This window comes from Thermobia domestica, chromosome 5 (assembly GCF_964235325.1).
Source record: "Thermobia domestica chromosome 5, izTheDome1.hap1.1, whole genome shotgun sequence".
Lineage (NCBI taxonomy): Eukaryota > Metazoa > Arthropoda > Insecta > Zygentoma > Lepismatidae > Thermobia > Thermobia domestica.
The window spans coordinates 235,101,049-235,116,528 of record NC_137458.1 but is presented as its reverse complement, the minus strand read 5'-3'; the positions used below and the strand labels follow the sequence as shown (position 1 = coordinate 235,116,528).

At 36.2% G+C, this 15,480-nt stretch overlaps 1 protein-coding gene across 2 annotated transcripts in view; it reads left to right on the top strand.

Annotated features, from left to right (window-relative positions):
* LOC145686458 (uncharacterized) overlaps window positions 1–14,232 on the top strand; it is a 136,753-nt gene extending 122,521 nt beyond the window's left edge. For both annotated transcript variants that reach the window (XM_081759775.1, XM_081759776.1), the window contains 3 exons: window positions 3,001–3,133; window positions 9,273–9,592; window positions 13,524–14,232. In XM_081759775.1, coding sequence (XP_081615901.1) covers window positions 3,001–3,133; window positions 9,273–9,592; window positions 13,524–13,903 — 833 coding nt within the window. In that variant the 3' untranslated portion in view covers window positions 13,904–14,232. The remainder of the gene's footprint in view (window positions 1–3,000; window positions 3,134–9,272; window positions 9,593–13,523) is intronic.
* The last annotated feature ends 1,248 nt before the right edge of the window (window positions 14,233–15,480 follow it).

Sequence of the window (15,480 nt, the reverse complement as noted above, 5' to 3'; positions counted from 1 at the left end):
AATTAAAAATTAATGTCAAAAAAGTAACTGTTAAAATCAAAACTATTTGATTAAAGTTAAAATTAACATTTTTATAATTTTCACTACTATGAAAGGGGGATTTTCTTGAATTTGGGAAGTTAATATATAATTTAATGGATAAAATTAAGAGGATGGAAAAATTAATGATTATTATGAAAAGCTATTATTTTCACATAAGACGGATAATTAATAAAAATATAATTAAAATGTCACTAAATTGAAAAAACAAATTATCAAAGAAAGTTTTGTATGTTTTTGATTATATACAAAGGGTGTTCAAAAAGTTTTGCACAGTGGTCTCTAATTTCTTTTTTCAGGAGGAGAATAAAATTTTTTGTGAACATACTTGGAACATTTAGCTATAAGTTGGTATATAAAAGTATTTTCTTTTATTTACAGGTGAGCAATAATGGACTGTGAAGTAGATGTCAGGTTGTGACAACGGTCGGTGATGGAGTTTCTCTTCAAGACCGGCGATGACTCTGCCACATCGATTCACACGAAGTTGCTCCCTGTTTATGTCGCATTGCATCGCAGCAGTATCCAGCGGTGGTTGTAGAGGTTGAAAGAAGGTGATTTCTCTCTACTGGACAATCCACGATGCGGTAGACCATCGACGGTAGTGAGTGATGTGAATAAGGAGACCATTAATCAAATCATCCAAGGACAAGCTCCACAATTAACAAGGACCGTTACTGTTTGTCATTGGACAAGCTGCAACGTGCCATCAAGACCCACAGACCACAGCTTCAGGGTAAGCTCATCAGACTATACAATGACAATGCCAAACCCCATACAGCCCTTGTGACGCAGGAGAAAATCACGAAAATGGGTTGGAAAATTGTTCCTCATCCTCCCTACAGTCCGGACTTGGCTCCATCTGATTTTTTCCTCTTTGGTTGTCTGAAGGCCCACCTGCGCGGTAAAACATTTGACAGTGAGAAAGACCTTATTTCCTGTGTCAAGCGATGGTATGAAAGTCAATCCCCAGAATTTTACCAAAGTGCATTTACATCATGGAAAGAACGTTGGACCAGATGCGTCACAGCTGATGGAGGCTACATTGAGTAGGCTCAGTGTATAGCTGAATGTTCCAAGTATGTTCTTAAAAAAAAATTGATTCTCCTCCTGCAACAAATAAAAAAAATAGAGACCACTCTGCAAAACTTTTTGAACACCCTTTGTATGTAGTAAAAGGTGATAAATAGTAGTAGTGATAACTATGTTATATCAGTGTCATACGAAACGGATACATCTAATCTCTTGAATAATGGTGATTTCAATGTTACAAATTCCAGGAAAGGAAATCTTATAACGACCCTTAACAGTTCATGCAATGTATTTTTAATGTTAAAAATAATAATAATAATAATAATAAAAACATTCCAGTAAATTGATGTACGTTACTTCTAATTGTATATTTTAATTATCTTTATTTATCTTACATTATAAACCTATTTCTAAAAATCAATATAAATTTTGTATTTGTGGAAGGAATATTTTAAAAACAGTTTATATATACATACTGTTTTTAAAATATTCCTGTTTTCAAAATATATATAGCCAGTAATATAAAGCAGAACTTAATCACTATCTTTTTCCAACAACAACAAGAAAAAATTAATGAAAGATACTTGATTATAATGGTTAAGAATTAATATTGTTGATGGCATTGAATTTTTTTTTTATTGAATTTTACAGAAAGCTTCCCTACAGATCCAAGGAATCTTTTGTTAAAATAAAAGACGAAGGTAATTCGAGACCGCCGAATTTCGTATAAGATAATAGATAATATTTTATTAAATTAGTTGTTATGTTGGTGTGTATAACTGGGGTATAAAATTTCTTGATAAATGTCATTTTCCGAAGAGAAAAAAGACACAAAAATGTGATTTTTCTTAATTAAAAATTTCAAAATTTTTGGAAAGAAGAGTTCTCTACACAGGGGCGTAAATAAGGGCCCCGCAGACCCCGCATTGTGGATGGGAGGGCTCAAGCCATCAGGGGCCCACAAATCGTGAAGTTGGACGTAGAGAAGGGGCCCCACTCCACGCTGTCTGCGGAGAGGCCCCCAAACCTGTAGTTACGCCACTGTCTCTACAATCTTTTTTTTCTTCTTTTCTTTCACATAATTGTTAACGAATCCTATGGCATCCTTTGCTAATGAACGGTATGACTGAATGCCTAATAGAATTAGAATTATGCCTAAAGAACTAGTTGAAAAGCTTCCTAGCAAGAAGAGGCCTTCCAGAGTAAGCAGTGTTGGCACCGGAGCATCATAAGGCAAGGTCACCTCCCCCTCGAAGTACTTAATCTCCAAGTAACAGAATCCCATAGTACGACCACAGCCTGGCAGAGACCAACCGAATTCAGGAAATCCAGTGGGTAGGACTCGGTTCGTGGTATAGCCTGCCTGAGATCGTTCAAACTCCGTGCTGAGGTACCACGTATGCAGCCAGCTACGTCTCCCGGACCCAAGAGTACGCGTTACTTGCCGATTTGGCAGGTACCCCAAAGGCTTCCATTCCCCAGTGAGTCAACATTGTGTTAATTCCCTACCTACCACTATTACGGAAGAGGTACATCGTACGTTCCCGGAACCAATGGCTGAAATAACTATCTGTACCAGACATATATTGGCATTTTGGAGGCAGCGATCGCTTTCTCCCAATAAGGGCCTACCGACTGCCTACCGTTCAAACTTCGTGGTAAAGTACCACGTACACTACCAGGCCCAATGGTCCGTGTTAGTGACCCGTTTTTCTTGGAACAGGCCATGATGGAGTTACTTTCGTAGGTTAATCAGCATCTGTAGAAACGACTACCTTCCCGAATAGCTGCTTGTGTGGCCGCTCGGTATTAGGATAAGCGCTGTACAATTTTTGAACACCCACTCTACTTTTGGAATCACTACCATCTATCATCCCATTCTTATTCTTAAATTCGTTTCTACTAATGTATAATGTTATTTCCTTTTAGGCATGAATGTGAACGTGGAGGATGAAGATTCCGCACCTCCTCTTGTGGATGTGAATTATCTTCAGACAGAAGACAAATTGCTATTAGCCGAAAAGTTAATCGAAATGGGCGCAGATGTTAATTTTCGTTCTAAGTAAGTTAGTGTGAAATCTACCATTATTCTGATCTTTATTGGTTCTCTTTTATGCAGTTAATCTCGGTGTTATTTTGCAGATTTGCTGTGTGTCATATAGTGTGAGGAAAGATATTATGATGCCAACAGTGAAATTCGATTGTGTCGTGGCGTGAAGTTCTTTCTGCTTGCCGCCCCTGGTGATGTGAACAACGTACAATTCGTGAACAGTTCGGACAATTCATGCTTTTCTACACTGTGACAGTTCTACGAAATGAACCAATGCCCCTATCCAGACTCCCTGTTGTTATGAAGTGTGATGGCGATATTCCTGTCTATAACTGAATTGGAATGCCCAAAGTCACCATATTATCCCAATCGAACATATAGGGTTAAATGTGGAACGCCGTTTGAGGACACGGTCGAATCGTCCTAATTTGCCAGAACTTTTGAGTGCCGGCTTGAGGAGGAGTGAGGGTTCATAACACTTAATGTTTATCAGAAACAAGTTGAAAGCCTTTCCATTAGGGTGCTCGCTGTGACTGAATCAAGTGGACGACTGACACCTTATTAAGTAAATCGTTAACTTTTACGCTCTGTCAGATATGGGGTGTCGGGTAACTTTTTGGAAGTGTTTGAAAGGAACACTTTCCTGAGAATTTGTTATTTTCCGGAAATGAAACCATGGAGCGCGATATTTCTTTTCTGGTGGAACGAAGTAGAAACTTCCATAATTTTTTACACGAACACGAACGCGAACAAAAAAAAAAAAAAAAAAAAAAAAAAAAAAAAAAAAAAAGTGTTCATTTGTAATTACAGTCGGAAACATTTTACGAGTAATTAAAGGGAATAATACAACACAAAATGCACAACTCCTGAATGAAACTCTTTCTCTTTTGGAAGCAAAGAAAGTTTTAGCATAAGTCACGCAACATGTAACAACATGATGCCAAGGCAATCTTCAAATACTGCTTGGTTTTATTTATTTCTTTTTGGATCAAAAGATCCAATATATTTTAATCAAAAATTTCCTTGTACGCCTTATATCTGGAGAACTACTTATAGTGTAGTCAAACCCAAACTATCACTTAACTCAGTATTATGTGCTTATTCCGCAGAAAATACGAAAACTGGATTTAAGGGCCATTCAAAAATTTTGTGGCTCCTGATCCAAAAACTAATTATTGGCCAGGATCGCAATCTTTTGATTTTTTTTTTTTGGAACATTCCTAAAATTCTTGGCCAAGAACGCAATCTTTTCATCCATTTTTTTTTTGATCATTCCTAAAATTCTTGCCAAGATCCTAACCTTTTGATACTTTTTGGATCATTCCTAAAATTTTTGTTACTAGTTAAATTTTATGATAGCATAATTCAGCTGTATATACAGTAATTATGGTTAATATTAATTAATATTAATTGATATTATGGTGGTTCAAGTGTTGATAGTAGCGAAATGAAAACTAAATCAGTACCAAAATGAAAGTGTATATCCTTCCCTATCAGTAAGTAATCTTATCTCTTTTACCTTAAAATAATGATTATTTACCTTTGGAAATAAGTTTAGACTTGCTCAGATGTAATATGACGTCAAATAGAACAAACGGAAAGCTAATATTACAAGGCCAAATATTCGAATATCATACTCACTATTATAAGTATAGTCCTTTTTTAACTCCAACAATCGGGTACCCGGATCCAGAGCGGGAGTCTCGCACCCGAAACTTATTTAATAATAATAATAATAATAATAATAATAATAATAATAATAATAATAATAATAATAATAATAATTAGAAAGTTAGAGATTAAAAAATGCGCGTGTTTAACGGACAGTACCTTTGTTTTGTTGAAATTGACATTACAAAATAAAGCATGCAGAGTAAAAGCCTATTCAAAAAATATTGGAAACTAATTATATGTATTGGCCATGATCTTTGGTATCACTGCTCTTGGAATGGAGTGCTTTGCTATAATTTTTTGAGGAGAGAACTAGACAATGAGGTCGTTCATAGCAGTTATATTTCATCACTTTTCCTTCAGAAACTGCCATACAGCTTTCTTTTTCTTCTACTGTTATCTTCCTTCCTTACAAGTTCCGTATTCCATTGCCAGCTCCAAATGATAGCAGAAAATAAAAAAAAAATGTTCGTTTTCGGAGGAATAATGATTAATGTTATACAAGCAAGCAAATTAGTGTTGAGTTCAGAATTTCTTGCAAGGAGCCCCAAGAGAATTTTAGCGGGGGGCTCTACGTTGACAATGTTCACACTTACGAAAAATAATTGTCATTTTTCTAGGAAGGAGAAAACGTACGAAGCCCCTTCTTTCACTGTCTAGCTATCTATTTTGACGAAATATTACTCCCTTTTCAATCTGTACAAATATTACCGATGCTTTTGCAATATTAAGCTCCCCATGTACAGTCATGCCCAAAATGATTGTCGCATGTCTATAAATATGTTGTTGTAGGAATATAAGTTGATAACGATTTCGCCCGGTATTTCTTATAATGTTACTATGTGTATAATCGGTAAAGACTTGTATGTGGTAAATTTCATGTCAAAAGAGCTGTAAATAAGAACAATATAACGAAAAAACTTTTCTTGCCCATTTAGCAACATTCTAATTTTCGTATTTTATTTTTTTAAATTGTTTTAAATGAAATTTACCACAAATATACATTTCCCGATTATACACATAGTAGCAGTATTAAAAGTACCCTGCGATATCATTATCCAATTTCATCACGCAATAAGACTGTTACAGCTATGTGACATGTGACAATCATTTGGACATGAGTGTACATATCTTTTCACAGAACTATATTCAACCGTGTCTTCCGCATAAGAATTCTCAACATCTTTCTCAAAGATTCTTTCACGTTGATCAGAAAGAAATGGAGATGTATTTCCATTACTATTCTATCAGCGAACCATGGATTTTCAGTTTGAGGTAAGGGGTGGGGATAACTAAGATTCATGATTTTCTGTAGGAAGAATATTTCATCACGAAAATCGTAATAGGGTATTTCGTGGTTGCTGAATTTCTATTTTCGGTATAATTTTTTGAAAGGCTACTTGTTTCCAGATTGGAACAAGATATCCTGGTTGGAAATTGCTGGTGAAAGCATGGTGAGGGTTGGGCAGGAATATAATATAGAATGTTTAATGGGGGAACGCTTGTAACAAAAGTACTGCACAATATTTGTATATTTGATAGGTACGAAATGTACATTCTCAATCTGACTCAAGGGGGTGACTGTGTATTTGTAGGACCAGGTGACTTTTAACAGGAGAATTTAACACTTTTACGCGACGCTGGAAAGGGAACTTCATATGCTTCTCACAAGGGAACCTTCCGAAAATGATAGTTGCAGTGAAAGATGCGATCTATGCCAATTGTAAGAGCTGTAAAAGAGATGAGCATTCCCAAAAAATTAGCTGCCCATAGCAATAGGTTCAAGAAATATAAGGGGTGGAAGTTCGGGAAACAGCAAGGTTGGACAAGGGGGATAAGTGCAAATTCCGCAAAAAAGGTGGGGCACGGCAAAATACAATGCTGACAAGTGATGTATAGAAAGAGTCTTGCCACAATAAGGAACAAATGAAGGCTACCAGTGGGGTTAACAGTGTTGCCAACTGCAATGAAAAGTACATGTTTTTCAAAGAGCACTATATGAAGTGAGTGCAATATTCAGTGTCAATCTGTCATGTAGAACATAAGATATGACGTGTATAATCAGTGGTATAATCTAACAAAAGAAAATAAAAAAACAGAAGTACGAAAAATACGGAATAGACGGAGTTGGCCATAATGCGCCACATTTTATCACAAGCTGTGCATATTAGAATGAACAAAGCAAGAAGCACCAACTATGCAGGAAGCCGACGTTCCCAGACTCGAAGAGAAATACGAGTTCCAAAGTTGGCAACACTGGCCATGAAAATCCAGACAAGTCTAATATAGTTAGGCCACTCGCTTCACAAAAAGAAAATTCCGGCAACAGGCATTAGCCTTCGCATCATTTGTACATGCTCGTCAACATTGTACGTGCAATTGTTCGATGAGACAATGGTCCAAACAGAAGATACATTTGCAGTGAGCATAGCGGAATACTGTCAATCCGTCACACATGGTACAATGATCGCTTGTGAATGTCTCCAAACAGTACTCTAGAGGTGTCGGAACCTTTGGTGGTCTTTCTATCACATATCCACACCTGGAGAAAGCAAACATAATCAAAGGCTTCATCTGCTGTGTGCTGCTGTCTGCGGTACTATCACCGCCTATATGATATATCCAGAGTGTCCCACCTAACTCTGCGACTGAAATAGTTTCAATGCGAAAAAAATTTGACACATCCAGTTGTGCAGGAATGTACCCATGTCAGCGAGCGACAAACTTCTGTGAGACGCACGTGCCCCCAATTCCCCCATCATAAGGTCCCAGGGGCCAACTTCAAAATTTCAAATAGCACCATCGGTCGAGTTATATTTCTTTCGATAAATCTTGGAATATGCAACAACGCATATCAGAAATATGTACTATATGGGAGTTCAAAATGTCCGCCAAAAATATCTGCTCGGCGACAAGAACAACGTGCATTTTTGGCGGACATTTTGAAACCCGATGCATCAAATGCTTCTTATAGGCGGTGTTGTATCCAGAGAAATATCATCCGCCCCCTGTTCCCATTTGAAACGTTGCGGTTGACCCCTCGAGCCTTATGATGGAGGTCTTGGGGGACTTGCTTCTTACAAAGTTTTCTTGGTCCTCGACATGAGTACATTCCTGTGCAATTAAATTTGCAACATTTCTTTTCGCTTCGCAGCAATTTGAGATCACAATGTTCGATGCCATGTTAAGACACAACATATATTTGTGGCGGCCATTTTGAAAACCATGCTTCATATAGCAAATGCTTCCTATAGGTGTTGTTGCACATTCCATGATCTATCGAAAGAGGTACCACTCGGTCCCTGTTGTCATTTGAAAGTTTAAAGTTGGCTCCTGGGGCCCTATGATGGGGATCCTGGGGGCACTTGCTTCTCACAGAGTTATCACCCGCTGACGTTGGTACATTCCTGCACAACTGGATCCGTCACACTTTTGTTCGTTTCGCAAATCTTTCAGGTCACAAAGTTTGATGGGACACCCTGTATATTCCCACATACGACCCAACCATGACATAATGTTCACTACTTCTATTATCGGTTGTTGGCTCAACCCAACCATTTCATGTTCCCCGACTTGACATTGCCTCAATCACTAGCATTGATGCATTCCGAGTGATGCCTGTTGCCGGAATTTTCTTTTTGTGAAGCGAGTGGCCTAACTATATTAGACTTGTCTGAATGTTCATGGCCAGTGTTGCCAACTTTGGAACTCGTTTTTCTTTTCGACTCTTGGTACGTCGGCTTCCTGCATAGTAGGTGCTTCTTGCTTTGTTCATTCTAATATGCACATCTCGTGATCAAATGTGGCGCATTATGGCCAACTCCGTCTTTTTCGTATTTTCCGTACTTCTGTTTTTTTTTTATTTTCTTTTGTTAGATTGTACCACTGATTATACACGTCATATCTTATGTTCTACATGACAGATTGACACTGAATATTGCACTCACTTCATATAGTGCTCTTTGAAAAACATGTACTTTAATTTCAGTTGGCAACACTGTTAACCCCACTGGTGGCCTTCATTTGTTCCTTATTGTGGCAAGACTCTTTCTATACATCACTTGCCAGCATTGTATTTTGCCGTGCCCCCCTTTTTTTTGCGGAATTTGCACTTTTCCCCCTTGTCCAACCTTGCTGTTTCCCGAACTTCCACCCCTTATATTTCTTGAACCTATTGCTATGGGCAGCTAATTTTTTGGGAATGCTCATCTCTTTTACAGCTCTTTCAATTGGCATAGGTCACATCTTTCACTGCAACTATCATTTTCGGAAGGTTCCCTTGTCAGCTTCTGTTCTTTTCTTTCTCTTCTTACGTATTTTTTTAAGTTTTATACGCACGGCAATATTGTGTTGGGTTACGAACTTGAATTATTTTCTGATCAGTAATTTCATTTTCATGTTTGCTATGAGATCGCTTTGTTCTAACTATATATGTGTTTCATTAATAATCTTTTAATTCTCTGTTACTTGTTTATTTCAGAGACAGTACTTTTCCTGGGCCTGACATTTTCGCTCATGCAATCTTCCTCAATCCAAAGCTCTTCGAAGTACTCCTTCCACATACGAAGTACTCACATATCGACTTGATTAAGTGGTGCTGCAATGCTTCTGATTACCGTGGGTTTCGTGGAAGAAATTTCCATGGATTTAACATACGTGATTACCTAACTGAGCAGTACGAGAATAGTTTAAAATTTCTTCTCCAGTTCGGAACATTCGGCGTTTCCAAACACATTGAAAAGCTTGAGAGAAATTTGTGTGTTCCAAAAGGGAAATGGAAGGAAATTCACTCAATGATAGGTATGAGTTCTATTCTTAAGTATGATTTACATTCTTATTTTAATTATAAGTTGTTCCTATTTTAAAACTTTTTTTTTATCATTTTGTAAAAAGTATAAAAAAGTCTGCACGTTGTCAGATAACTTATAGAAAATGATAATAATTCAGAATTTGAAATGTTAAGACGTGGTGTATTAGAATAGAATGCATGCGACACAAGGTCTACTAGAATAAAGCTCTCAAACTTAACTTAGATTCAGGATAATTAAACAAAAAGTAGGACTAGACGAGGGAAAATTTTGTGTGAGTTAGTCGATGAAAAATTACGGAGCTATTTGGCATCGTTTGTGGTATCATGAAATGATAAGACAGTCGTCTACTTATCTAAAAACATAAAATAAACCATTTGTGTATTAGTTCGTTATATTGTTCTTTAGTACACATTATCTTATTCAGCTATACTTTTCCACGTTTTAATCCTTTTGTTTTATTAATTGGGAAAGAAACGTTCCAGGTTTTTGGGTTAAAAGACATGGCTAACGATGAGTAAATTTTTCAGTATTTCATAAAATAATACTCAAGCCATTTCTTGAATGTAATAGATAAGTTGCAAATTTAATTGTTCTGAAAGTACATTCTTATATCACTGAATCGAGAGCATATACAATTTATCAACAAGAAAACTTATAAAATATGGTACATGCAAAATATTAGGCAGTTGCATGTCCACGTACGTCTTTTCTATTTTACTTTATTTATTAATTTTATTATGAAACGTTAAGCAATAGTTACTGAGTACTAAGGAATTTCGTTAATCAAAATATGGAGCAATTAGGTGCTATACAATGAGTTAACAATCACATTGAATCCACTTTCGTAGAAGTTCAACTGGAGATTTTTTTTTTTTTTTTTTGGCAGTTTGACGGTTTAGCGAGCCTTTTCTCAGCTAAAAGATGGTCCACAAAGTAGTTAGTTGTCGATTGGTGAGAGATTTGATATATGATGGATGCGGAAGAGTCTCGGTGCTAATAGTGTAGTGTTTGCACTGTTGTCCCACCATATGGAGTTTGGCGTTTTCTTGACGATATAACAGTTGTTTTCAGTATTTCTCAGCATTGAATTTTTAAAGAGCGAATAGTAAATAATACCAGCAGCACATAGACAAATTTGTCACCATTATATTTATTGATGACGAGTTGGCGTCAGCACTTATTTTGGTTCATCGACATCTAGCCATTGTATAGAGTAGATGTTCATCGTACAAAATCTATTTTTCACTACGTACTACTATTCTTTTGCAAAAATGGAACATTTCGGTTCCAGGAGAGCAGAGAAAGGCACACTTTCAGGTGGCGCGTCATGTGCTCTTCATGAAGAGCCCGTATATCAACCTTCTTCATTTGTCTAAATTTTTGCAAGTACCAAGAAATTGTGGCATAATATACTCCCAATGCCGCTACCAGTTTTGGTTAAGATCAGGCTTCATTAGTGCTTGTTGTTCTTCGTTACCAGTGGCTACTGATGCGTTCATTTTCAAGGATCATATCGTCCGATCGAATTTTTTGCCCATCGAAAATCGTTGTCCACGCAATTTATTCTTGACATTCGGGAACAAGAAATCGTTCTTGGGTGCCAAATCAGGACTGTACGGCGGATGACCCATCAATTCTATTTTTTAAGTGTTCAAATAGTCGGCTGTTAGACTAGATGTATAAGAGCTCGCATTGTCTTGATGAAGAATGATCCGACGGCGCTTGTTTGTTTTCCATATTTGACCGAAGACCTCCGGCAAATTGTTGTATTTTATTCAGAGTTGACCGTTCTACGTTCCTCTAAAGGCACAGTTACCACATGACCAGTTTTCCCAAAAAAACAGGCGATCATTTGTTTCAATGTGCTTCGAGTGCAAACAACTTTTGTTGGATTTGGTTCATCTTGAAACACCGATACAGTCGACTGCTGTTTACATTCCGGCTCATATGCATATATCCATGATTCGACACCTGTTACAATCTCATATACGTCTTTAAAAGCACCGCCATTGCATTTATTGAGCATTTGTGTATACCAACCGACGCGAGCTTCTTTTTGAGTTTTTGTCAAATTATGTGGGATCCAACGAGAACAAACCTTTCTCACAGCTAAATGATCATGTAATATTTTATATATGCTTGTGGAACTAATGCCGAGGGTTGCCTCAATCTCACAGTATGTCACATGACGATCTTGCAGTATTAGGTTTAGCACAGCATCAATGTTTTCTTGAATAACAACTGCTTCGCGAATTTCGTCAGTGAGCGAATGGCGGCCACGAGTAAAATCGATATACCAGCGTTTCACAGTGGCAAAGAATGAGGCTTCATCGCCAAATATAGAAATAAGTTGATCGATGCACTCTTGTCTTGATAATCCACGTCGAAAATCGTAATAAATCATCGCACGAAAATTTTCACGAATTAATTCCATTTTTCTGTTACGCAATTTTCAAGTCAACGTAAACAACAGAAATAAAGCTATTGACAAAACATTTGGTGTGTGTTATGGTCAACAATGTCAAACGTTTTTATGCAAACAAAAAATAGCGCCTAACTACAATCAGTGCTGCCAAGGCTCAAAATATAAATAGTTGCCCTCGTATACTGCTTTGAAAATTCAAGGTCTGACCGGAAAGTAATGTCACCAAGTCTATAAATGAAAAAAAAAAAACATTTATTAACATAATAATAAGAATAATGATATCTGAAGGTTGAAATTTATCAAAATATTGTCCTCCTGCCAAAATATGGAAAGGCTTATGATATATTTCAGTACACTTTCCAAAAAGAAAACTGAAAGAATATGGTGGTGAATGAAATAGCTCCAATGGTTAATCAATATAAAACAAATAAATGAAAGAAGGAAATGGGGTAGGAACGGAAAGGAAAGGTTTTTGGGGTAGCCATGTATTAATTTCCATATCAGATAATTCATCATGCAACCTTAGAAACACACACGAAGATACATATGCTTTATACAGGGCAATGACATCACGCAACAACAAGGAAGTAAAAATAGCGAAGCAGCAGACATTTCCCCCTCACTTCCCTCTGACATCATCACTGTACTGTGCTTATACCACAGAGAAACTCATTATATTGTATTCAGTGGTCCTTCCAAGAACAGGTGGAACCAAAAAAACAATGGTTTTGGTCCATATATCGGTTTCTAGAGCCTATCAGTTAGGGAACTACTTCCCTTGCATCACTCGGATGCGATGGTACTCCAAAGGGTTTAAAGTTACAAGGGCGCACCAAGATAAACGGTCTACCCTATATATATAAAATAAAATGTTTAATGACGACAAATGGAACTATAGTGGGTATGTTTTTCAGTTTTGAGGACAACTAGTTTTGATAAATGTGTACCTTAGATTTGAATATATGTCTTTACATTTCCATAAACAAATCATTTTATGATTTAGAAAAGCGGTGTACAGGGCCGTTATCAGGATAAATGTCAAGTCTGAAAAAAGAAAGAAACGCGAGAGGATTGTCCTATATGTAGATTTTTGAAATATTGTAATTTCTGCATAAGGTTACTTCACTTATTCTTTATTTTAACTTTTTTTTTCTTTCATTATTTATACTTATATGAAGTTATACAAGTATTCATGGCACGGATGTAATATTAGTGCCACGAGAGATTTATAGTATCTAAACATGTTTCTAAGGATTGGCCTGTCTTTAGAACTCGTTTTGTATTGGAGTTTTAGACTTCAGATTCACTCGCGATTGGTAGATTTAAGATCATCTGAATGTTGATTGATTATAGGATTTGTACCTATCAGTAGGAACTGTAGGACGTCTGACGAGATCACCATTACATTTCAAAAATAAATAAATAAATAAAATAAAATAAAATAATGTGTAACATTAGTTTCATTATTTAACTTACGTTTTATATTCTTTGATAGGGGAACCAGGCAGGTTGGAAGATTTGTGCAGAATAGAAATTAGGCGATGGATAAAGAAGAGAGTAACAAAAGGTATGCCTCCGGGAGAAGTTGTGAGGAAATTTAAATTGCCTCAACTTGTGAATAAGTTTCTTTTATATGAACAGTGTTATTCGTATGTACCGCCAGGTCCTCCAGACTTCATGAAGGCGGTAGATTTGAATTATTTTGATGATTTGATATTGCCATATGAAGTTCCAGGTGAACATTCGGACGATTCAACTGATTATTCAAGTTATCACACAAGTGATTCAACTGATCACACAAGTGATTCAAGTGATAACCTTGATAACCTAAGTGATCTAGATTATTGGGATATGGAATTATTGGGAATTTCTTAATAGGGTTGATTTGTGTGATTTAGTTTAGAGACTGGAAACTAAATACTACAGCAGTATAAAACAAACAAACCAACGAAAGCAAAACAAGGAAGAGAAAGAGAAGATTATGATCTAATACGTATGCTGGAGTACTGATTTTTAAAATTGTTTGTTATTCAGCTGTGATAGGCATTCATCTCGCAATAAACTATGTAATTCCAAAGTAAAGTATATGTCACAAGGAAGTTTATCATTGTAAAAAAATTGTCAACGAATATATAAAAATAATTTTTTTTTTTTTTTTTTTTTTACCAGAAATAAATAGAAAATACTTTCAGAATTTTAAATTTCTTAATGTTTAATTGAATGGAGTGTAACCTCTGCATGGTGTTACTGCTGTGTAAAGATGAATCGATATTAGCTACTAAAGTCTTTCCAGCCTTAGAACAAAGTAGATGTAAACAAAGCGAAATGTATTACTCCGCGGCTCACACGTGCTTCGGCAGCGAGAGACGTAAACAGCAAGATCGTCTGCTAGCTTACTATCATCGCATAATTTACAAAGTGTAAGGCTACGTTGGTTGGTAAATAATTAACGCACTGACGCTAACTACTGCTATGCTGGAAATATGTATTTTCTCAAATCGTTATATAAACGAGATTGCCTCTGTTTCTGTTGTCCTCTTTTGTTTTATAACACGAGACTCATCGTCGTCGTCATTCTACAATTTCAAATGAGTAGGGTCGGCGCGGGAACACGTATGCATGCGCAGTAAATACTATATGTCCAAGTACGGGTATGGTTTAAATAAATCTACATCTGTTGTTAAATAATATATATATTGAGTTTCTTATCACAAAATGCAGGATAAATTCAGACATCTTTATTCGAAATTATTATTTTAGTAGGGATTATATTGCGGTAGGATACTAATGCAGTTAGGCCAACAGCCAATCACTGGTCTTCGACTCACTGGTAGTCAGGTGGGTTTGTTTACATCTACTTTTTTCTAAGGCTGGAAAGAGATTACTTTCGATACTGCATACATTTTTCCCTTAGAAATTTTACAGGTAATATTCAGTTATGTTGTTAATGGAAATTAAGTTTGTAATAACTCTTTCAGATGAGAGTAACGTGAATTAGTCTTTCGACTGTAATTTGAAGTTGAGCAATATTATTGGAAGTTAGGTTTTGATATTTTATTTTAGTGGTGAAATATATGGTTTCAGTTCATGTAGCAGGGTGACGACAAGGCTGGAAAACTGGAAATGTCAGGAAATTTGAGAAATCAGACACCTCGGATAAAAATCAAGGAATTTTGCTAAAAGTCACGAAATTTCGATTTCCTACGAACGAGGTTTTAAAGACAATTAAAAATTGAAATTTTAAGACGAATTCATATGTGGTTGATTTATTATTATTATTATTATTATTATTTATTTATTTATTTATTTTCAAATTCAAACTTAAAATTTTCTGTTTTTTCCACTAACGATGTATAACGAGCACATTTTCTACAGCTGTACACATTATCGTTTGCTTTATCTTTTGTATAATAGCATTCATATTGGTAAAACACTCACAAAATATAGTGCAT